The 23,124-nt window shown below is 35.9% G+C and overlaps 2 protein-coding genes across 3 annotated transcripts; one reads left to right on the forward strand and one right to left on the reverse strand.

The window, feature by feature from the left end:
* The first annotated feature begins 5,917 nt into the window (after window positions 1-5,917).
* Window positions 5,918-16,748, forward strand: LOC104110870 (uncharacterized). Of its 2 annotated transcripts, XM_009620429.4 has the most exons (16): window positions 5,918-6,105; window positions 7,088-7,235; window positions 8,800-8,883; window positions 8,980-9,051; window positions 9,146-9,217; window positions 9,297-9,542; window positions 9,733-9,843; window positions 9,933-10,046; window positions 11,264-11,380; window positions 11,458-11,526; window positions 11,704-11,807; window positions 12,544-12,627; window positions 12,760-12,847; window positions 13,421-13,537; window positions 15,723-15,904; window positions 16,051-16,748. In XM_009620429.4, the coding sequence occupies exons 1-16, from the start codon at window positions 5,933-5,935 to the stop codon at window positions 16,340-16,342; spliced, it is 2,073 nt and encodes a 690-aa protein (XP_009618724.3). In that variant the 5' UTR covers window positions 5,918-5,932; the 3' UTR covers window positions 16,343-16,748. The 2 variants fall into 2 exon arrangements, with proteins under 2 accessions (XP_009618724.3, XP_018631369.1); XM_018775853.3 differs by lacking the exons at window positions 5,918-6,105; window positions 7,088-7,235 and adding an exon at window positions 7,692-7,715.
* Window positions 16,749-16,991: 243 nt separating this feature from the next.
* Window positions 16,992-19,895, reverse strand: LOC104110869 (AT-hook motif nuclear-localized protein 10-like). Its single transcript, XM_009620428.4, has 5 exons — window positions 19,357-19,895; window positions 18,641-18,699; window positions 18,026-18,157; window positions 17,555-17,716; window positions 16,992-17,433 (listed from the first exon to the last, which is right to left on the reverse strand). Exons 1-5 carry the CDS (start codon window positions 19,778-19,780, stop codon window positions 17,218-17,220), a joined length of 993 nt encoding a protein of 330 aa, XP_009618723.1. The 5' UTR covers window positions 19,781-19,895; the 3' UTR covers window positions 16,992-17,217.
* Between the last annotated feature and the right edge of the window lie 3,229 nt (window positions 19,896-23,124).

A 23,124-nucleotide genomic window follows, 5' to 3' on the forward strand; every position in this document is an offset into this window, starting at 1 on the left:
CGGTACTAGGTGTCAAGTTGTTGTTCTCATCTTGAAGACCGGCTTCGTTGTCGATAGGTGAGGACATTTGATTGATAGTTAGTCGTTGCTAATCCGAAATCCAAGTTACTTTCGGAAACAAACGCAAAACGATGTGTTTTTGCAGATTCATATCAAATAATCACTGTTGTCCTTAGCCCCACGGTGGGCGCCAAACTTTTTATCCGAAAAACGGATAGAGTTGAATTTGTATGTAGTTCTAAGGATATGTGGTATAGCTTGATACAAATCGTAGGGATAAATAGAAATATCAAATATGGATTGCAAAGAATGCAAAATAAACAAGGTTGGAAAGAAGATGATTTTTAGGACTAAGCACAATGAATCAATTAATGAAGCTTAAAAGAATAATCCTTGAATATAGGAGAATATGGTGCTTGAATTGCAATGTAAGCAAAAAACTGCCCTCTACAGAAATGTAGCCATCCTCTTTATAGTGGAGGATCCTACTTTAGATATAATTAAAAATAGAGAACCCATGATAAATCAGTTTTCCCTAATTTACGCTGAGAGTCTCTCCCTTAGTGTGTTTGCAACGACTCTTGTCTGTGAGCTCGAGCTCGATCGGCCTCGGTGCTGGTCAGTATTGCTTCTAGAACTCGATATGGACTCGGGATCAGGTGATGATTCGGACTCGGTCCCGGTTGGCCTCTTCCCCTTAAGCTCGAAATCATCTCATCATAGTTCTATTCGGACCCGAACTCGATAATGACTTCGAACTTGGTGTTTGACCTATACCCGAAATCTGAAGCTTGTTTGTACCATCTTCGGAACCCATCTCGATATTACGAAGTCTTTCTTCAATCCATGATGTTTCGACCTCGATCAATTGTACGAACGCCGAAATCTATTTCGACCGTATACAACTATTAAGGAGCAAAAGTTGAGCCTCATCTCAAAGATTTTACCTTACAAAGGGAATTTCGATTATGCATGCATGCGAATATTCATTCTACACTCATACATCAATTTGGCAAAATTTTCTCACCGATACGACTTGTTAAAATACGTTGAAATTCAATTGTAATAATCAATATCACAAGACTCATAGAAAGGTAAACCATATTTTATCTTTTTTACATTTTAAGTAAACGAAACTTTGGATAATTTTACCAAATTAAGTAGTAAATAATAATTATGCATGCTGTACTATCACTACTAAAAATTTGGCAAAAACCGACCAAGGTCGACCGACCAACTTTGGTCGGTTTTTCAAAATATTTTTTTTTTAATTTTTTTTTACGAAACCGACCAACTTTGGTCGGTTTTCTTTGGCGCAAAAATGCGGGAAACTATTTTTGAGTCCCGCAAAATTTATGTTTCAAGAAACCGACCAACTTTGGTCGGTTTTTCAATTAAAATAAATAAAAATTAATATTAAAAAAACCGACCAAAATTAGTCGGTTAATTCGGCGGGTCATTTAAAAAAACCGACCAACTTTGGTCGGTAATTTTACTTTTTAATAAAACCGACCAACTTTGGTCGGTTATTTTCGTGCGAAAATATAATTAAAGAGTATAAATCAAATAAAAGACAATCTTAAAACAAAATGTACCAATGGTCTAGTGGTAGAATAGTATCCTGCCGCAGTACAGACCCCGGTTCGATTCCCAAATGGTGAATTTTTTTATTACATAAATAAAACACCGACCAACTTTGGTCGGTTTTTTTTGCAATATTTTTTTTTTTTTGAATTTAATTGACCGACCAAAGTTGGTCGGTAATTGGTCGGTATTCCTTTCCGACCACAAAAATACCGTCCACACGTAAATGGTCGCGTTTTGGTCGGTTTTTGGCCATTACCGATCAACGTTGATCGATATTTTTGATCGATTTTTACCGGATTTCTAGTAGTGTATCTAGCTTATAACAGACAAACAATAACTAAGTTAGACTAATTAATGCCTTTTTCTTTTTTGTTTTCTAGTCCTACCTTTTATCCTTACTGTGGATTATGGAAACGTGGAGTGCAAAGAGATTGACATTTTAATTAAATACAGAAATAACATGTTTGCATAGCTGTGACAATGCAAGAGTAATTAATACTTTTTCTATTGTTGTCAATCATTCGGAACTCACAAAAAAGAACCAGACATCTATGGATGATATAATAATTGTCCACGTATATTTTTTGTGGAAGAAATGAACCAAAGCAGAACGGAAATTTTATTACGGAGTGTCAAAATTTAAAGAGGTAAATATCACAAATAAGTCAAGCAGATTCAATACATTATAATATTAATTTTTACCTACGTAATAGTATTATTTTTCGACAAAAAAGTGTCAATTGATGCCCGATTGAAGCTATGTGGCTTTGCCACTGGATCCTATAGTCACAGGACCTTTAAATTTCCTAATAAAACCGCAAGGATCACGAAAAGAATATAAAGTTCAAACCCCATCAATCTTTTTCAACATTCATGGGTTCAACTTCTTAAACTAAAGCAATTTGTGCAAAAAGTCCGATGTCCTTTCTTCTACGTTTCAGATACACTAAAATTTTAGTAGTGTCAACTACTTTCTACGGCCAATTTACGGATAAAAACCATTACGTGGTCCCTGGTCATTTATTAAACAATTTTACTTCAATGTTTGAAGATAATTCCGTAACTAAGAGTTTTAACGTGCTTGCTTTGGATAAAGATAAATAGTAGTAGGTGATAGGGAAACTGAGTTAAAACAAGACCACAGAGTGAGAGAAAAGCGTTTGCTTATGAAAATCTTTTTGCAACTTCTTTTTTTTTTAAATCCCTTCCAAAATTAGGAGGATCTATAGTGTTTTCACACTTGCCCTCTAATATGACTCGAACCCAGGATCTAACAGTCATAGGTAGAGGTACTTTTACCAATTGATCAAGCTTCACTTGTATAGTTTATATTTTATAACTTTTTGAATAGTTTATATTTTGTTATGTAATACTACCATTTATCACATGGTTTTCACGAAAACATAGGTCATATAGTAATTGGTTTGATGTTTACGATAGTATTACTCTCTTGCATGTCTATCGCGTCTTGAAAATTTCAAACATATAATAGGAATATAAATCCTATAAAGGGTCGTTTGGTTTGAATATGACTTATGCCGAAATAAGTTATATTGGGATAAATTATACTGAGGTTAGTTATACTGGGATTAGTTATATTGATATTATTTTTTATCTACTGTTTGGTATGCTGTATTAAAAATGACAATTGCATAATTTCTAAGAAGAAGGTATAAGTTATCTCGATACTAATTATCCCACCCTCTACAAGGCAGTGGCGAAGCCAGGAAATTCAATAAGGGTGTTCAAAATTTGAACACCCTTTGCAAGTGAGCTATGCAAGGGTGTTCAAAATTTGAACACCCTTTGCAAGTGAGCTATGCAAGGGTGTTCAAATTCTATTTTTAATCAATAACAAGTAATATTTTACCTTATACGTAGTATAATTTTTCGGCGAAAGGTGATCAGTTGACCACCCTTGGGCCAACATAGTTTCGCCCCTGCTACAAGGTATAAGTTATCCCGGTACTAATTATAATCCCGGAATAATTTATACCAGGTTTGCTAACCAAACAAAGTATTAAGGTGGTATTAAATTTTTATACCAGCACTATACTTTCTTATACCTCATACCAAACGACCCTTAATAGTACTATTAAGCAGGCTTTGACTTATCAATAATAACAACAAATTTAATTTAATCTAACAAATAAGGTCTAAGAGGATAGTGTAAATACAATTTTATCGCTACCTCAAGAAGGTAGAAAGATTATTTATCAAATAAATGAAAAGTTACTGTCTATATTGTCTAAACTTCTCGAAAAAAAAAATACCGACAAGTACGAGGACATACTCGTCATTGTATAAATACCATAAGGACACGTAAATTGTCTTAAAAATAAGGACTTGTAATTTTTATCTTTCATTTTTTTGGTTTAAAAAGATGAATTATCCATACTAGGAGAAAGGAGTGGGGATCACTATACAAAGAAAACAGATGTCATCTTCTCAGAGACTGAAACATGTATGGAATTCAGTTGGATAAAAGTCACGCGAAGACGTATGTAGCCTGGCATTTCCACCCTCACGCCATTACCGTTTCTTCTGTTACCCTTTTTCCTTTTTCCTTTTTTTTTTGAAAATAGTACGGACATAATTAAAAAATAGCTAGCATTTGCAAAGTCACTAAAAAATAATTATTATTTTTACTACAACACGAAAAGTTTCAGTATGATATACTGGAGATTGATGCACCTGTGTATGAACTTCCAGCATATTATGCTGGAACTCTAACACACGGAAAGTTCCAGCATAATATACTGGAAATTGGAGCACCTGTGTATGAACTTACAGCATATTATGCTGGACCAATATATTATGCTGGAACTCCAGTGTATTATGCTGGAACTCCAGTGTATTATGCTGGAAGTCCAGTATATTATGCTGAAATATTTTTCGGATTTTGAACAGTATTATCTTTACATAAAAAGTGATTAAATTTTAATTATTTTTAAAATTATAATTACTTTTTAATTATCACTTGTAAATTTGATTATTTTTAAATTTCACCCCTTTTTTAGGTAAAGATTTTCTGGCTATGGGCTGGCATTCGAATTGGGCCGGGCTGGCTTGGTGAACATGAAAGATGGGGAGTTGAGCATGTGGACAACCCCCACATGCAAATGCTATGACCTGTCTGAAAGTGTGTGAGAATTACCCTGCGGGCGTCCCTACTTTTGATCTCCCTACACCCACTTGCCCTTGTTCGTTTGTCTCCTTATTTGATGATCAATTTAAAATAATTACATTTACTAACTAAATAAATATTATTTTGGAGAACGACGTTACTGTGCAGATTTTTGCTTTCATGCCATAACCCATCTATGATTTATAATGTCGAATTTTGGGCCTCTTATATGAGACAAAGATGATATTTATAGATTACAATTTTAAATCTCTTTTTGGAAGACTTGAGGGAAGTCGGTACTAAAAACGCAGTCTTTGATAAGCAAAATTCTAAATATGGATAAAAATGGAAATTCTTTTCCAATTTCCTGACCTTCACTTCAATAGGCCTAATTGAAAATCTGCCAACTATTTGTTGATAGGCCCATGCTTGCTCTGGAATTAATTAATAAAAGAATTAACTCAAATAGTCATCCATTCAATCACTTAAATTAAAAATAATCCGTGAAGATATGATATATACATAATTTATGTATTATATATATATATTATTGTGTATTATCAATATATGTATATGAGTAAAAAAAAATAAACACTGAACATGGAAGGCTATTTATATATCCCGGAAACCTATATAAGTTGCAGAAAAAAAAAGTGAACAGCCACACAAAGTTCAAAAACTTAACCAAAAAAAATGATATTTTGAAGCAATACCAAGTACAATAAGAGAAATTAAATCCAAATTTAGAGGTGTCTCAAAAGTTATTACAAACAAAAACCTATCTAAGTTAAAATATAAAAGAAAAAGAATAGCAAGAGTATACATAAGCCATAAAATTGGTCCTCTATGCCCAAAACTTTAAACCCTAAACAATATCATTAAAAACCTAACAAAAAGTTTTCTTTTTGTATTCAACTCTAAACAAGTTGCAGCAAAAAATAAGTAAATAGTCGCACAAAGTTCAACAACTTAAGTAAGTTTAAAAGACTATATTTTGAAGAAATACCCACTAAAAGTAACATAAATAAAATCCAAATCAAGACTCAGAATAAGGATAAACAAATAAAATGGGTTAAATTTCAGAGGTAAAAGCAAAAGGGTTTTAACTTACTTTGGAGCTGCCCGTAATTATTGTGTAAATTGGAGTGATGCATGTAATTATTTTGGCCCACAAGTTAAATATGTTAAAAAACAAACCCCAAATCCTTTCGGAGCATCATGGGCCAATATCGGCCCAAACAATTCACGTCTATACCGGGGAGTGTTGAAATAAACCAAATTGAACTTTCCTTCAGCCCTCCACTACCTGGCGCCGCTTTTGCCTCTCCGTATCCTCCATCTCCTCCGGCGCCGAATTCCTCATTTTTCTCTTTCTCCGGCGTAATCGAAGTGTATGCTCCTCTTTCTCTCTCACTTTCTCTGCATATTAGCGTTTATCCGTCTCACGACCATCTTATTCTTTTTTTTAAATTATTCCCATACACGAATATAAAGTCCACAAAAGAGTGCTAATATTTAGTTAGGGTAAGACGTGAAGTCTCAGTTCTCTTTCTTTTTATTGGTTCTAGAAGTTTATTATCCTCGTTTTAGGTTATCAAGTCATGCTAAGTATAAACACTTTTATCTGTTTTGGATTTTAAGTGAGTCGATTTTGTAAAATATATTAAGTTAAACTCATTATAACTTAATTTGCAGCTATTTTACTGGAAAAACCGACTTTTTGGTGAATTGGACTATGATATTTTGTGTTCTCCCAGGCTTTAAAGAAGCTTAACTCCAATATCTTAGTTTCCCGTGGGTTTTTACTAGTTAATGTACTGGCCGGAATTTGTGACTGTGCACTAATTGGATATTCGTTAAAATCAATTTTCTGTAAAAGCCTTATTTTTGTGCAACCATCAAATTGCTGATTCGTTGATTGAATAGGACTATTTTGTATACTCGTTCCAGATGGGTATTATTGCTGGTTTGTACTGAGAAAGACTGGTGCTTTCTTGCTTGAGTTGACAAGGGCTCAGCGGTTTTTTGCATCTATGCGGATAACAAGTTAAAATTTGAAAAGCTTAACGTGGTTTTAAGACTTAAAATTCAATCTTTGGTGTAGCATTCTCTTGAAGTCACTGGTAATGGACATCTTTATGATTATAAAATTTCCATAAAGATTGAAGTAATAGCTGTGAACTTATACCATTGTATAGTTCTGTAATTCGTGATATGGTTCTCAGTATGTGCTGTTGTCTTGTTGATAGATATCTTTTAATAAAAAGACTTGAGCTGTTTCTTTTATTGAATAAGAATTTTGATGAGTGATTCAGGGGTCTATGGCTGGTTACTATAGAACATTTTTTTTGTTGCTGATAAGGGATTTTCCAGGAAATTTCGGCAATATTCAACATTATCAAACATAATGGGAATGGTATTACCAGCTGAGCAGGCAGGCTATGCTGTGATGGAGAATGTTGAGATTACGGATACAGAGTTGTTCTATCATGTTAGAGGTGCCCTTAAATCTGCTCTCCAGGTTGGTCTCTCCAAAAAACATATTTTGAATAAAAATAAAATTATACACTGATAATTGCTTTGGGTTGGGTTTGGATGCCCATGCCACTGCATGGGAAATCAAGTTTGAACTGTATGAATCAACAAATTGAATTTGTTTCGCTGTAACCCTTTGTTTCTCATTGTTTATTTTGGCTAAGTTACTCATCAAAAAATAAGAGGAAAAGTATCTTTCCTGCTAAGATGACTATTTCAAATGCTTGCTTGCAGACAAGCATAGGTGCTCCAGATTGATTGACCTCGGTTGTCTTCCTTGGAGATTAATAGATGAAAGTTTGATTAGATACCTTTTTTGGGAGTTTGGGCAAGATGTTATTATAATAGTGGAAGATAAAACTAAGAAATTGTCACATCAGATAGGGGCGGACCCATTATCTACTGAGTATGAACTGTGCTCCAAGCTGGTCCTCGAGGATTTCTTGGTTAGAAAAAGATTGATGAGGTGAGGTGCATAAGCCTTGCATGAATTTGACTTTAGATAGAAAATAGAGGGAAAATTGCGAGGGCTTTTGTGAAGGTGATGTATATCGAATTGAGAAGAGAGAGGGATCTGGTTCGAATATTATGCATCTGACGTGATATTTTAACTGTTAAGTTCTGAATGGATGTAGAAGTGGTTAGTTAGACATGTTCTCTTCTGTCCCCTCTCTTACTCCTATATTTTTCCTTTTATTTTTTTTGGTTTTGGGGGGGGGGGAGGACTGGTGGTGGTGAGTGGGGCGTTTCTTCTCTAATTTATATTCAGTAAGCACTTACCAGCGAAATGTTTTCATTTATTCCTTGTGCTTAAATAACTGATTGTTTTTTGTCTGTTTCACTTTATTTAGTTAGACATGTTCTCTTCTGTCCCTCTCTTACTCCTATATTTTTCCTTTTCTTTTTTTGGTTGGGTTTGGGGGGGGGGGAGGGAGGAGGACTGGTGGTGGTGAGTGGGACGTTTCCTCTCTAATTTGTATTCAGTAAGCACTTACCAGCGAAATGTTTTCATTTATTCCTTGTGCTTAAATAACTGATTGTTTTTTGTCTGTTTCACTTTATTTAGTTAGACATGTTTTCTTCTGTCCCTCTCTTACTCCTATATTTTTCCTTTTCTTTTTTTGGTTGGGTTTGGGGGGGGGGGAGGACTGGTGGTGGTGAGTGGGGCGTTTCCTCTCTAATTTATATTCAATAAGCACTTACCAGCGAAATGTTTTCATTTATTCCTTGTGCTTAAATAACTTATTGTTTTTTGTCTGTTTCACTTTATTTGCTTTCCTGGCACCTCTCTCATTGATATTTAGCAAGCACTTGCCAGCCAAACGTTTTCATTTCTTTATGCTTAAATTACTGATTTTTTTGTGTTTCACTTAATTTTTTTTTCCTGGCAAACATCTTCACAGATGTGAATTGTCTGTACCTTCCTAGTTGCTATTTTCACTGGTGCATCTCGTGCAATGCAACTTTTATGAATTGCGCTTCTTTATAGTTTCCATATATTTGTTATAGCACTGCAGAGTGAATTTATAGCTGAATGTTGTGTGTATTAGGGTGATCCAGACAAATATAACCAGCTTGTTGGGGTTATGCACTGTAAGGAACGCCTTGTACCTGAGGAGGTGGCCCTACTGGTGGTATGTTTTCCTTGGAGATTGCACTTGGAATCACTTTTGTGGTGGTTTTTATGCTTCATGTTTTAATTTTCATTACATTTGGTCTTTGCATTTCAGACATGTTTAAAAGCTTTGTCAGGATCAGTTTCTTGTCTAGACATTGTTCACCATCAAAGCCTTCTTTCATCTGTAAGTTCTAAATAGCTGTATCAACAGTCAGCATCTTTTAAATAGGAATATAGGTTGGTAAGATTGTATACTCAAATGTCTTATTCGCTTCCAGATTTTAGGAATGAGCATGTGGAACTATGGGACTGATGTAATGGATGCTTTGATGGAATTACTTATATCCTTGGTATGTGGCTTTAGTGCTGCAATCTTCCATGTTTGTGTCTAATTGTATCTATGATCATCAGTCTTCTCCTATGCTGTAGGCTACATCTGGTGGGCAGTATGTCGATTTGTGCCTGGAAATGCTTGTGAACAATTTTGTGCCTCCTCCTTCATTCATATCATTGTTGAATCAGCCACATGGCATTCTACGAAAGGGCCAAGTTATTGATCGTGTCCATTCAACTTTAATAGACATTGCAGAGTTAGTTCCTCTCTCCCCCTTGAGACTTGAGAAGATAGTAAAGGAGAAGATGCATAAGATGCCAATCAATTACACAAAGGAACCAGTAAGTGCAGATTCATGCTTTCTTTACAAAGAAGATTCTTCCACTATGCAGCTTATTGAATGTTCTGGTCCTAGTGACATTTTTTTTGAATAAGTGAACCTTGTGTTGGTAATCTATTTCTTCTGTGTTGTGCTCCTTATTGCTGGAAGCTCCTAAATTCTTATCCATTTTTTTTTTACTTTACCTGAAGTTCATCATGGCATATGTGGAGAACATGTTAAAACTGGAGGGTGGAGCAATTGGTGGTCTTGTTGGGAGAACTATGCTTGTGGCAATTATGGATTGGCTGATAGATCTGGATGTAAGTTGTTTGAAATCGAAGCTTCGCTCGGTCACTGTGTGGAAGTTGTTGCACTAACTTAACTTTCTTCTTGTCCTTGTGTTTCTTAGGTAGACATTGCATGGGATGAAATCTTAAATGAGGATTTCACCAAATGCATCTTCGATATGGAGCTGGAAGATCTGGATGGTCCAGTAGATGACGGTCAGCAAGATGGTGACCAGGTGATTTTCATCCTTTTACTGATATTCTTTTGTATGTTAGTGTTGCCATTGCCTTTTTTTTTCTGGGATAGTGTGGTTGATGGTGATATACGTTTTCATTTCTGTTGGAGCTGAGAATAAGAAAATCACATATTTGTGTAAAAATATTAATGTTGCAGTTATTCGGTTCACTTTGCCTTTTCTTTAACCGGAAAAGCTTTTATGAGGGTAGTATGGAAGGAATGGAAGGAAAGAAATAGGAGATCGTTACAAGTGGGTGACACTTGAGAGTGATTTTGTACACGTCCAGAGTAGTCTTGTGCCTCTCATTTCTTTTTGGTGCACCCATGATTCCTGTTTGTATAGATGATTGGGTGAATTTTGTACAGAACCATGTTTAGCCTAGCTTTCTCTACTTTTTGGTGTACTGTGCATATGGAGATTTCCCAGTATTTATAGAATCATATACCTTATAATAAAAAAAGGTCTTAATCTTGAAGAATCCAAGTAGTTAAAGAATACCTGATGATTCAGAAGAGGATTTCGTAACATTTCTCTTTAAACCTGAGTGAACCTTGAGAAAAATTTGCCTTGTCAATACTGTGTGAACTCTGACCAGCATTTAAGTGGTCAAGAGTACTATTTTCTTCCGAATTATTTTCCTTAATAAAGGTCATATTTCCCACAGTTCTATTTTCACCCTTCCCATATTCATCTACAGGCATTTCCTTTTTCATGGTGTTGATCTTCTGATCAAAAGATTGTGTACAATTGGATTAGGGTCCATTTTATTCAAAATTGTCATCAATTAGAGAGAATTACAAATACCGTATTACCGTCTATGGCAATATTTTTTATTTTTGTTCTTGTAAATGGTTATTTTTTCCTGTGGTGTGCGCTTGTATCCCTTTCTCCACTTTTTGATTAAGCTAGTATTTGATTGTATCTTGTATAGATACAATACACTAGGCATATCGAAAGTACTTATTATAAGGAAAATACAAAGAAAATAAGTAGTAGCTTTCAGCTGATGATTGATCAAATTCTGTTTTTTTCTGTTAAAAATTTCATCTCTCTTTGATTCTTTTATAAGTAAAAAAATTATTAGAGCTTTCACCAGAAGCTTGATTTGTTGACCACAAGGTTAAGAGCATTGCACTCTACTGACTGAGCTCATCCATCCTTTTGATTTGATTTTTCCATCGTTCTTTATATACTAACAAGCTTTTTACTCTCAGCTCCGAATTTCTTGGATGGAACGGCTTGGAAATGCCAGTGCTCAAAAATTGGATAGCTTGATGGTGCTTACCTTTGAACACCTTAACTTTTGCAAAGAGAGTGGACGCCTGAGTCAGGTAAATTGGATGCATCAGTGTCTAGTTTCTAACTCTAATTGCTTTTCTTACATGTAGTTGTCTTTCATATGGTGTAGGTTTTTGAGACTCTTCTCCAGTCTTTTCAGCATACTGTTTTGACGGCATACAAGTCTAAATTTGCTCAGGTAACATGCATAATATCATCTCTGATACTTGGGCTTTCATTTAGTGTACTCTTTCTTTTCCCAGCACATCTCGAACTTGATGTACACTATTCTTTTTAGTTTCTTTTTCTTACTTTTATGTGTACCTTGTTGCCCTTTTGAAAATCAAACTTAAACTTCTTGATCCTGATATTGCAGTTTGTGATGTTTTATGCCTGTACCCTGGATCCTGAAAACTGCGGCAGGAGATTTGCTGATACACTATTTGATATATTTAAGAGCAGTATCTATCCACAATGGAGGTGAGGATTAAGGAGTTTTTGAATCTTCGGCTTCTTTTTCTTGCTTTTCCCACCTGTTGCACCCTGACACTGTATTGTTGATCAATTAGCTTAATCATATCTTATGGATACACAAGCAACTGCTTGCTCAGTTTGCTATTCAATCTGAGTGTTTAGAGGATTGCTCTTTATGTTAATGGGTCGATGAACTTAGGATTCTTTCATCTTTGAACATAATTATGGAAGCTAATGAACAGACTGTACTCCCTGTTTATAGATTTATTTATTGTAATTTTGAATTCAACTGTCCTCTCCTTTTTAATCTTCTCCGTAGGTGTGCTAGTTTGAATTTTGTTGGGACACTGCTTGGGGTCTCAACATTGGTCCCGCTATGATCCTGTCACTGAATTTACATGCACTCAGAGTAGTATTCCGTACTAAGACTAGCCGACTTTCTACATATGCTTATTAGATAACATGCCATCAAATAGCGGTCCTTAAAAGTCATAGATTAATGTGCTTCAGTATCTTCAGTTGTGTTGGTTAAGACAAATAGAAATACCAAAGTAGGCATTGTCATTTCCTTGTCAGAAGGTAGTGAAGTGCTTCTTGGTGATCTTATTTTTTCAATTTCAAATGCTACTGAACAGATTTTATACTCTATGGGAGTGGATATATTTGATAGTTCTTTGCTTGCTAGTTATACATTTTCTCATGGTTGTTGGGAGGTACTAATACTTTTATTGGTTGCTTGCAGAATGAGTGCTGTTGCCTATCTTGCTAGTTATTTGGCTCGTGCAAAGTTTTTGTCTATCTCATCTGTTGCTGAATATGTAGAAAGGTTTACTCGATGAACCTAACCATCTTCATCTTTGCATACAATACTTTATAGTTTTAAGTTGCTCCCATTGGTCAATAGTAAATTGAGGCACATCTCAAGTCATGGATTTCTTTCGTTTTGTGCGAGGATCAGTTTGGTTGAATGGTGTTCCACGTATTGCTCCAACCAGAGTGGTGGCATCAATCCAAAAGCTCACAAGGAATTTTATGCTGGGTGCCAGGTATTTGACAGCTTTGTTGTAGTCAAAACCTTTAATGGTCTGCCCCACACCCTCACACACACAGACCCTTGTTCATTTTTGTGAAGTTATTTGTGTTGGTTTCTTTTTTTAAGTGAAAGAATGACTATTATACTATTGTAGTGTCTATCTTGAGACCAAGAGAATGGATCAGTCTCAATTCTGTAACCGGCAAATGATTCTCTTTAAGTACTCTTGGTATTGTTTATATTGTTTCAGGAGTGCAGGGCTTTTTTCTGTTGTTAGTGTGGATTTGATTAAAGGCTTTCCGAATTATATCTCTGGGGCTAATTTTATTTATATACCATGTGAGTGCTGGGAAGGGGAAAGGGAAGTGTTGGAAAGTTAACTTCCATAGTCTTTTGTGCTTTTTTGTGGGAAACTTGTGAGAGAAGTGGATAAAAGCTTTTTCTTTAAAAAGGCCTCTTCCAACTTAAATTTTGCAAAACGTGCAGGAAACTTAGAAGGAAATTTTAACTTTACAAAGCACAAAATTTTCAGAAACTTCGTTGACATCCAAACAAATTGTTACTGATTCTGTTCATTGTAATGCAGGCCATGATGTACATACTTTGTTTTCGCATGAGATCAATGCTTGCTATTCCTCGTATCAGGTCACGGCTCTCAAAGCACATAGAGGATATCTTGAGGCATCCATTGAGCCCCTTAATGGTAATGCATTCACACACACACTTTCTCTCTCTCTCTATGGATTTCTTTGTTTTATATTTTATTTTTATTTTTTATTAGTTCTTGTGGATGGAATATATGTGCTGTATGCTTAGAGAGCATAAGAAAAATAAATTTGAGTGAGATTAGGTGATTCAATGGAATTACAGTGCTTTAGATATAGAGGTTAGACCGACCATGTTGTATGGACAGAGTGTTGGCCGGTCAAGAACTCTCATGTCCAGATGATGATAGTAGCTGAAATGAGCATGTTGAGATGGATGTATGAGCATACCAGATTAAATAAGATTAGGAATGAAGTTATTCGGGATAGGGTGGAAGTGGCCCCCTTGGAGGATAAGATGCGGGAGGCGAGGTTGCGCTGGTTCGGGCATGTTAAGAGGAGAAGCACATAAGCCTCAGTTAGGAGGTGTGAGAGGTTAACGCTGGTGGGTATGAGGAGGGTTAGAGGTAGGCCAAAGAAGTCTTGGGGAGAGGTGATGAGGCGGGATATAGCGCAGCTGGAGCTTACTGAGGATATGACCCTTGATTCTGGGTGTGGAGGTCGAGGATTAAGATATAGAAGGTTAGCAGGTAGTTGAGCGTTTCCCTTTGTCTTCCTTAGTTCGATAGCGTTAGTGTTAGTTTGTTATCCCTTTATTCTTGGATTGTTGTTACTACCGTTTAATTGCTTCCTTGGCTTTGGTCCTCTTTTTATCTTGTTAATACTTGTTGCCATTACTTCTTTTATCTTTTCTTTAGCCGGGGGTCTTTCAGAAACAACCTCTCTATCCTCCAGTACAGGGGTAAGGCTGCGTATATCTCACCCTCCCCAGACCCCGCCCCCACGTGTGGGAATTCACCGGGTATAGAGGTTCTGTCTTTCGGAAAATGGCTAGATGCAGATATAAATTAAAATAGAGGATTCAGGGGGGGCGTGGAGTGATACGCAATGTTATCAAAATCGAAAAGCGCAAAAAAGCTCTAATGTCCGTTGGGGCTTTAAGCGCAAAGCACAAATAAAGCGTGGGCTTTAATGAAAAAAGGCGCAACCGGAGAAAAAGTAAAAATATGTATATGCAGTCCAAGACTAATAATTATAAGCATGAATAACAAATATATGGACAAAGAAATTGGAAAAAAATTTACGATAAAGTGAAATATCAATTGTTTAATGTCGCCTTTTCATGATTACACTCATTGACAAGGAAAAGTATGCCTTAGAGCCTTGATGTGATACTAAAGCGCCCACAAAGCGAGGCAAAGCGCTCAACATGTTTTGAGCCTCGCTTCAGGGCTTAAGCGCGCTTTAGGCGCGCCTTTGACAACACTGGTGATATGGTGTGATGAGATGCAATAGGAGGATGTTTGTCAAAGTGAAACAAGTTCTACAGAAATTGTTGTAATACCAGCATGTTTCAGGGAACTAAAATGTTGGGCTGAACATATCAAAACAATGTGTTGCAGACATTAAGATGGATGTGCAGCTAGCATAATTAGGCAAGACTAGGAATGATCACCATTAACAAGCAAAGATTGACCGAGATGGTATGATAATGTCTTCCATCTCCAAATACACTCATTCGTGTGTGACATTGAGCCCGTTTGGATGGGCTTATTTTAAGTGACTTTTAAGCATAAGCCATAAATTAGGAATTCTGACTTTTGGCTTATTTTTGGTCATTTTAGCTTAAAAACAAGTGCTTAAAAGCACTTTTTTACTTTATCCAAACACTACAAAATTGCTTAAAAGCTATTTTGGCTTAAAAACACTTAAAATAAGCCAATTCAAACGGGCACATTGTGATGATTAAAGGTGTTAACTAAAGTCACATGGAGCAAACTTTTAAAAACTTAAAATCTCTTGGGATTCATGCGGATTTACCAAAGAACATAACATAGTGGAAGCAAACTATTCAGATAGTTGATACCAACTAGTTGATATTAAGGTCTATTCATTGTTGGTTTCATATTTCATTGTCCGGTATTTTTAAGTATTCTTTTGAGTTCGGTTAGATATTTGGTAGCCGATCCCAACTAGTTTGTGATTGTTCTGTTGTATAAGTTCATTCTGTATTTTCTTTGATATTAGTGCTCTCTAACGTAGCCAATGGTTGTATATTTTTCTCTGTTAGTGGATTCTCTACCTTTTGTTGATTCTTGTCTCCAATAAAATATTTTTTCACAGGTATGCTTGCCATCAGTAGTGAAAGAATTTCTTCGGTTGGCAAAAGTAACTAATCTTGATGTGCCTGATAACTTTGTATCAAGTGGTGTGCTCGAGTCTGATCTTTCAGTCTCTTTTGGTGGTAGAGAAAGGCTTGACATGTTTTTCCCATTTGATCCTTGTCTGCTATTGAGATCTGACAGGTTTGTTTCTACATTGGACTATTAACTTCTCAAGTGCATTAATTGGGTTGATCTTGATATTCAAGTACCTTAGGAGATAATATTTGTTCTGCTATTCGTATTAATTAGTATGTTCTTATGTCTCATCTTATTATATGTTTTGGAAGATTCATCCGGCCAAATTTTGTGTACTGGTCAATGGTTCGGAGCTCATATGACAACGATGAGGATGATGATGAGGGTACTAGTGATGAAGACGATATTGAAATCTGTACTGCAGGGAAGGGGATGAATATAGCTGATGGAGTCGCCAGAAGTTATGATCAGGATGTAGATGAATTTGATAATGAAATGAGCAAAATGTCCATAACACCTAAAGTTGCTCAATGGTTTGGAGGTGAATTACGACCTGACATGCAGATGCCTTCAAGAATCAGACCATGTCCGGAGTCCTTGTAGAGATTATTCTGTCTGTTTGATTGTCATGAAAGAGGAAATGCTTGCCCTTGCATGACAAGAGTCTGACCATGTCATTAAGAGTTGGAAATGCTTGTCCTTGACCGTGGTTGGCCGTGAGCAAGACGTGAAGATAATGCAATATTTCGTTGGACTCGGGATTCTTCAGGCCTCCACTCCTGCCTGCTTCACATCCCATGAAATGTTAAGAGGTCAATTTTTGTATTTATAGCATAAGCTATTTGTAATATGTAGCAATATTTCTGATTATCAGAACTAATGGTTAAAATAGATGAAGTTCTCTTGTATTCTCTTGTTGGTGCTAATACTTACACGCCCAATATAAGAGTGTATATTTGGAAATGTAATGCTCCTGGCGAAGAGTGCAAAACAACTATATTTTCTCTCATCTCACTTTATTAGTATAAATGTTATTTAATTTCCACCCTTAAAATTTAGTGCTGATACCATATGGAAACTTTACACCCACTCGAGCAAAGTTGCAATATATCTAAGACACCATATTATCCATAATCACACTTGATTATATAATAATTATTATTATTATTTTAAATTTATAGCTGATACTGGGAGTACACAGAAACGTTACATTCCGACTCGAGCAAAGTAGCATTATATGTATGACATAGTGTTCTCCATAGAAAATGATAGCATTATGTAACCTATTTAATGGCAACAAACCACATGCCTCTTTTACACGTTTTCAGATAGTAGGCTGGGACGGAAAAATCTTTATCATGATTACACTGTAATAATGAAATACTACTAAATAAACAGACTGCACAGCTTTCTAAAGGTTGAGGTATCAACACGAATTCTGGAAGCATAAGAACAGCACTCCTATTTATAAGGTTCTCTCATCTCCAGGGCAAGTTAGCAACTCCAGGACTATTATTTGAAGTTTCAACAACCTGATTATGAGGGCTAACAGGCCCACCACTCGACTCACTTAGGGTTCCGAGTGATGGAGGACTTCTGGCCGCTGATGTTAATGTTGCTGGTGTACCAAAGGCATCGGAATTCCCTGGCTTTCGCTGCCTCTGACCTTCCGTGCTGAAGCTACCAACAATAACCTGCAGCAAGTAAAAAAGTCGGACTCCTTGTGCCAAAATAAGAGATGTGATGGAAACAAAACTAATCCGGAACATATTAAAAATAAGTAGTACATATTTGGCATAAAGTTCCATGTCAAACCTGAACAGCAGCTGCCGCTGTAAGAAGCCCTGCCACACCGCCACCCAAAACTCGGCCATCTGGTCCAGCTAGTGACACACTCAAACCACCTGTTCTGCTGCGTTGACCACCAGATTCCGAGAGAAGAAAGGAACCAGACAGAGTTAGGATCTCAAACCGTCCCTGTACAAGTTACCCAATATTTTTGATTCAGAATGTGATAGCGTTATCGTTTGACCCATGAGAGGACATGTGATGGTACTGAATAATATACAAGCATGTCTTAGCCAAGAGCGTCAAACACTTGATCGAGTGGTTAACATCATACTATACAAGACATCAAATTAAATCTAAGGTAGACCAGCCTATGACCTTGGTCTGTTGAATTCAAACCAGGCAAAACAAATGCTAAACATGAGAGTCAGTATGGTAACTCATTTGTACACTAATCTCTATTTATGCAAGCAGAAATATTAACATGGAAATACAAACCTCATAAGTTACAGTTCCACCTGATGTTGCTGCTTGCCAAAGTGTTACGTTAGATATGGAGCCATTGGCTGACAGAATGCACACTGCTTGTGAGGTACTTTGGGAGAATGACATTAGTTTTGCCAACACATCCTGAGAAGCCAAAAAGCTAGAAATATTGATTTGAATATTCAAACATATAGGGGATCTGGAGTTTTTATATCAAGTCGATTCGTAGAGTTAACCCAAATTCACACATTAAGTTAAACTTACTCCAATCAGACATTTCAACCCAAACTTCACTTCAGAATATCTAAAGAAGACCATTTAGTCAGTGAAATTACAGAAATACATTTATTTCACGGATAGAAAGATATTCACGCTGTACCTTAAAAGGAGTAAATCATTTTGAACAACTAATGCATTTGTTTCGCGAATAAAAAGATTTGCTGTACCTTTAAAGGAGTTAATCATTTTGAACTATAAAAACAAGGCAAGAAGAAAGTGATAACCATAAGTCCACGGAACATACTCAAAAAGCATGACTAATACTAGCTTTAACCCTACTAACAAGAAAATTGAAAGACAAAAACACAAATCACCTGCTGATCAAGAGAGATTAAATTAAGACCGTACCTCTCCAGCTTTTATTGTAATAACATGTGGTCTAAATCCAACCCCTGCTGCTGCTGATCCTGCAAATAGAGTATCCCATGAACGACTTGAAATTTGGCAGAATGCACATAACAAAGCCGCTAAACTCCAAAATACAAGATTTCAGCAAACAAACTCTTTTAAATACCAGGTTCAGATTTGGTGATTAGCATAAGAGCGGAATGCGACTCTTTCAGCTAAACTTCATATTAAAGTAAGCTAACAGGATAAGTAAGAGTTAATGAGTTTTTACCCTTCAGCAGCTCCTTAAAAAAAGTTCCAATATATAATATCCTAATTTCACAGCAGTCCCAATGAATAAATATGCAGTAAATAGAATGCATCCCCTTTCTCATGCACCCTTAAAAAAAGATTTCCCCTTTATCTTATTAAGTGCAAAATTTAACCAAAATCAATAAGAAAAACAATAGTAGTCCCTGATTATGTACAATAATTTATCACAAATTCACCCACATCAAGTTGAAAACTGGTTAAAATATCAGACTGATAGTAAAAATATTGAGTCTTTTAGTATGATATAAAAAATGGTAGCCCCAATAATAAGAGTAAAGCAATGTTAGTGCCAACATAAATAAACAAACACGGGCAAAAAACATAAATAAACAAATACAGAAATACAATTAAATAATATGACATGTGCAGAGCATAAAAGTTTACTTCTTATAGTAAGGATTTACCTAAATCAGCTAGTTGCTGCTGCTTTCGGCCAGAACCAGGTGGTCTCCCCCTACCCCTTTTCACCGCCGACTCAGTTGCTTGCGGCGGCGTAGGAGACGGAAATCCACTACCGGCGACCTGCGACGGCGGCGGAGGAGAAATCATCCCAGGGTTCGCGGAACCCTCAGAAGCATACTTCCTCGGTCTTCCGCGTTTTCGTTTAGCAGGTTCAATTGAGATAGGGTTTACATTAAGCGGAGCTGCGATAGTGACGGGAGGATCGCCGGCGGCGGGAACTTGAAAAGACGGCGTCGGGGAAGTGGAAGAGGAAATTGGTTGCATCAAAGGGTTGTACGTTGCCGTACGATCATCGGCAGCAAAGGGTGATACTGATCCCAGGTTTTGCATTGATACGTGAACTCCATTGGATTCTCCAACTGACATTTTTTTTGTTTTTCCCTATTTTCACTAATTATTTACTACCAGTATTCTTTACCTATTATTCTATTTATATTTTCAACACAAAACCCTTAAATATGAAAACGACGAAATATGTCTTTAGTTAGAATTGGAGAGATTTAAAGCAAAAGGAAAAAGGAAAAAATAGAAAGGGGAAAAAAGTAAGTTTAGTGTCTTATAAAATAAAGACTATAAAAGAAATAAATTGAATACAAGCATAGAGGGAGATTGATATTTTATTCAATTTTCAAAGTTATGTTCATAATAAATTGAAAACTCCTCTATTTATAGAAGAACGGAAGCAACTGCGAGGCTTTTCAGGAAGCACCTGCAAGATTTTTCTTTAGCTGCTTGTAAGATGTCTGCATGAGCTGCTCGCAAATTGTCTGTTTAATAAGAAGCTGCTGCAAATTATTTCATTGAGTTGCTTGCAACCTGCCTGCATCAGTTGCTTCTATGCTGTCTGCATGAGCTGCTTGCAACCTGTCTGTTTAATAAGAAACTGCTGCAAATCATTTCATTGAGTTGCTTGCAACCTGCCTGCATCAGCTGCTTGTAGATAAACTTCAACAGAGTACTAAATGGATAATCTTATTCAGGAGGATTATCTATAGCGGAGTAATGAATGGACATCCACAATATAATATTTTTATAACACTCTCCCTTGAATGTTCATTAAAAGATAATGTGCCTCGTTAAAACCTTACTAGGAAAAATCCAGTGGGAAAAAACCTAGTGAAGGAAAAAGAGTACACATATTTAGTAATACGCATTTCTAGCTGCCTCATTAAAAACCTTACAAGAAAAACCTATGGGAAAAAACCGTAGTAAGAAAAAAAGAGTACAATGTGTATTTCACTCCCCCTGATAAAAACCTTGTTTCAAATATTTGAGTCTCCGCATTCCAATCTTGTATACCATCTTCTCAAAAGTTGAAGTTGGCAAAGATTTAGTGGAATGTGTTTTGTTCTATCTCCTTTTATAAATCCTCCCTTTCATTGGGCTATGCATGCAGTATTGTCTTCGTATTAAATTGTGGATCTTTTATCACATTCCAAACCACATTTTTCTCGAATGAAATAAATCACTGATCTCAACCATACGCATTCCCTACTTGCTTCATGAATAGCTATTATCTCAGCATGATTTAAAGAAGTAGCAAAAATAGATTGCTTTGTGGAGCGTCATAATATGACAGTACCCCCACATGTAAACATGTACCCGGTTTGAGATCGAGTTTTATGGGGATCAGATAAATAACCTGCATCTGCATAACCAACAAGATCTCCATAACCTTTGTTAGCATAAAACAATCCAATATCAAGAGTTCCCTTTAAATATCACAATATATGCTTAATCTCATTCCAATATCTCCGTGTAGGAGAAGAGCTATATCTTGCTAGTAAATTAATAGAAAATGCTATGTCAGGCTTTGTAGCATTAGCAAGATACATAAGTACACCAATTGCATTGAGATAGGGTATTTCAAGACCAAGGAGTTCCTCATCTTCTTCTGGAGGTCGGAACGGGCCCTTATTCACTTCAAGTGATCGAACAATCATTGGTGTACTCAATGGGTGCGCTTTGTCCATGTAAAAGCGTTTTAAGACCCTTTATGTATAGGCAGATTGATGGATAAAGATCTCGTCTGCTAAATGTTGAATTTGCAGACCAAGACAAAGTTTTGTCTTTCCAAGATCTTTCATCTCAAATTCTTTCTTAGGATATTCAATTGCCTTTTAGAGCTCTTCTGGAGTTCCAACAAGATTTATGTCATCAACATAAACAGCAAGTATAACAAATTCTAATGATATTTTCTTTATAAAAATACATGGACAAATAACATTATTTATGCAACCTTCTTTCAACAAATATTCACTAAGGTGATTATACCACATGCGCCCAAATTGCTTTAAACCGTACAAAGATCTTTGTAATCTGATTGAATATATTTTTCGAGATTTTGAATTTGCTTCAGGCATTTTAAATCCTTTAGGGATCTTCATATAGAATTAATCAAATGAGTCATATAGGTTATGACTTACATTTAAATGGCATGACATCTTCAGGTGTCTGGACTACAGGTCTGATCCACACAATCTTTTACAATATTGTGCACTATATTGTATCAAATATATCGTCGACGATCATTTCGTATCAGTTCGCAAGCGACATAACTTGTTGAGATCTCTTCACTTTCTTTATTTTCAGGTACCCAAACTTCTTCTGGAGTTTCATGAAATGTTATGTCGTGGGCTCTTCCAGAGCTTATTTCCTCCTTATTATGATCATTTGCTCCTATTCTTTTCAAGGATTGTTACCTTTGGAATCGATTGGCCTACCATGCTTCATGCGTACAGTAAACTCTATCCTTCAGGGACTTTAATTTTAATAGGAGTATTTGCAACTGAAATATGATATTTAATTTTTGGATCAGCAAATGCTTCTGACATTTGACTTGAATTATCTTCTAAGCGAGGATCATATTAATGATAATTCGATTCATATATCATATTTTCCAACTGTTTTATTCCATCCCCCAAATGTTAGAAAAACTAACTCATATCCCCAATCTTCTTTGGGAAACATATCTTTGTGCATTATCGTAGAGAAATTAATCATTTAGATAGTAAAAATATTTGGTTTTTGATCCTAAACCAATTGTGAGGGAAGGACTTATCATATTTTGTTGGTCTGATGCATACAAATGATGTTGTATGCAATTCAGAAAATCTTAGACCAACACATGAGGTTTTGTTCTCATAAGCAATAGTTTAGCCATTAATAGGAGGTATTCAATGTTAAACTAGCTTGGATATAAACCAGCATCATCAAGATGAACTATCTTGATTTCATAATCTGAAAATTATGCTCTTAATTGAGAAAGACAATTTCAAATGTCAAACTGCAGGTTGACAATAAACATACATGTAGCCAACTTATATATGCATCTATAAGTGGTTCACATGATAGGTGAATGAGCCCATATTCACCTTTTATATATTCCAGAATTCGTGGATTTTAGTCTCAGCTTTAGCTGGTATAATCAAGTTATTATGAGAACAAGCAACACAAGAGAATTCTTGAAGAATCTTCTAGTTCTTCAGTATATGCTTATCTGAATTCTCAAATAGCTCATTTAAAAAATGCAAATGAAAACTTCAAGTTTATCATGGCATGTGCTATCTCTAAGCAAACTTCTGATTTACTATAGCATAAACTTTTGTATCAGTAAACTTCTGATTTACTGTGGCTACTTTTGTATCAGTAAATTTTTGATTTACTGTGACTGCTTTTGCATTAGTAAACTTCTGGTATATTGTGATACA

Source organism: Nicotiana tomentosiformis, chromosome 2 (genome assembly GCF_000390325.3).
Source record: "Nicotiana tomentosiformis chromosome 2, ASM39032v3, whole genome shotgun sequence".
NCBI classification, from domain to species: domain Eukaryota; kingdom Viridiplantae; phylum Streptophyta; class Magnoliopsida; order Solanales; family Solanaceae; genus Nicotiana; species Nicotiana tomentosiformis.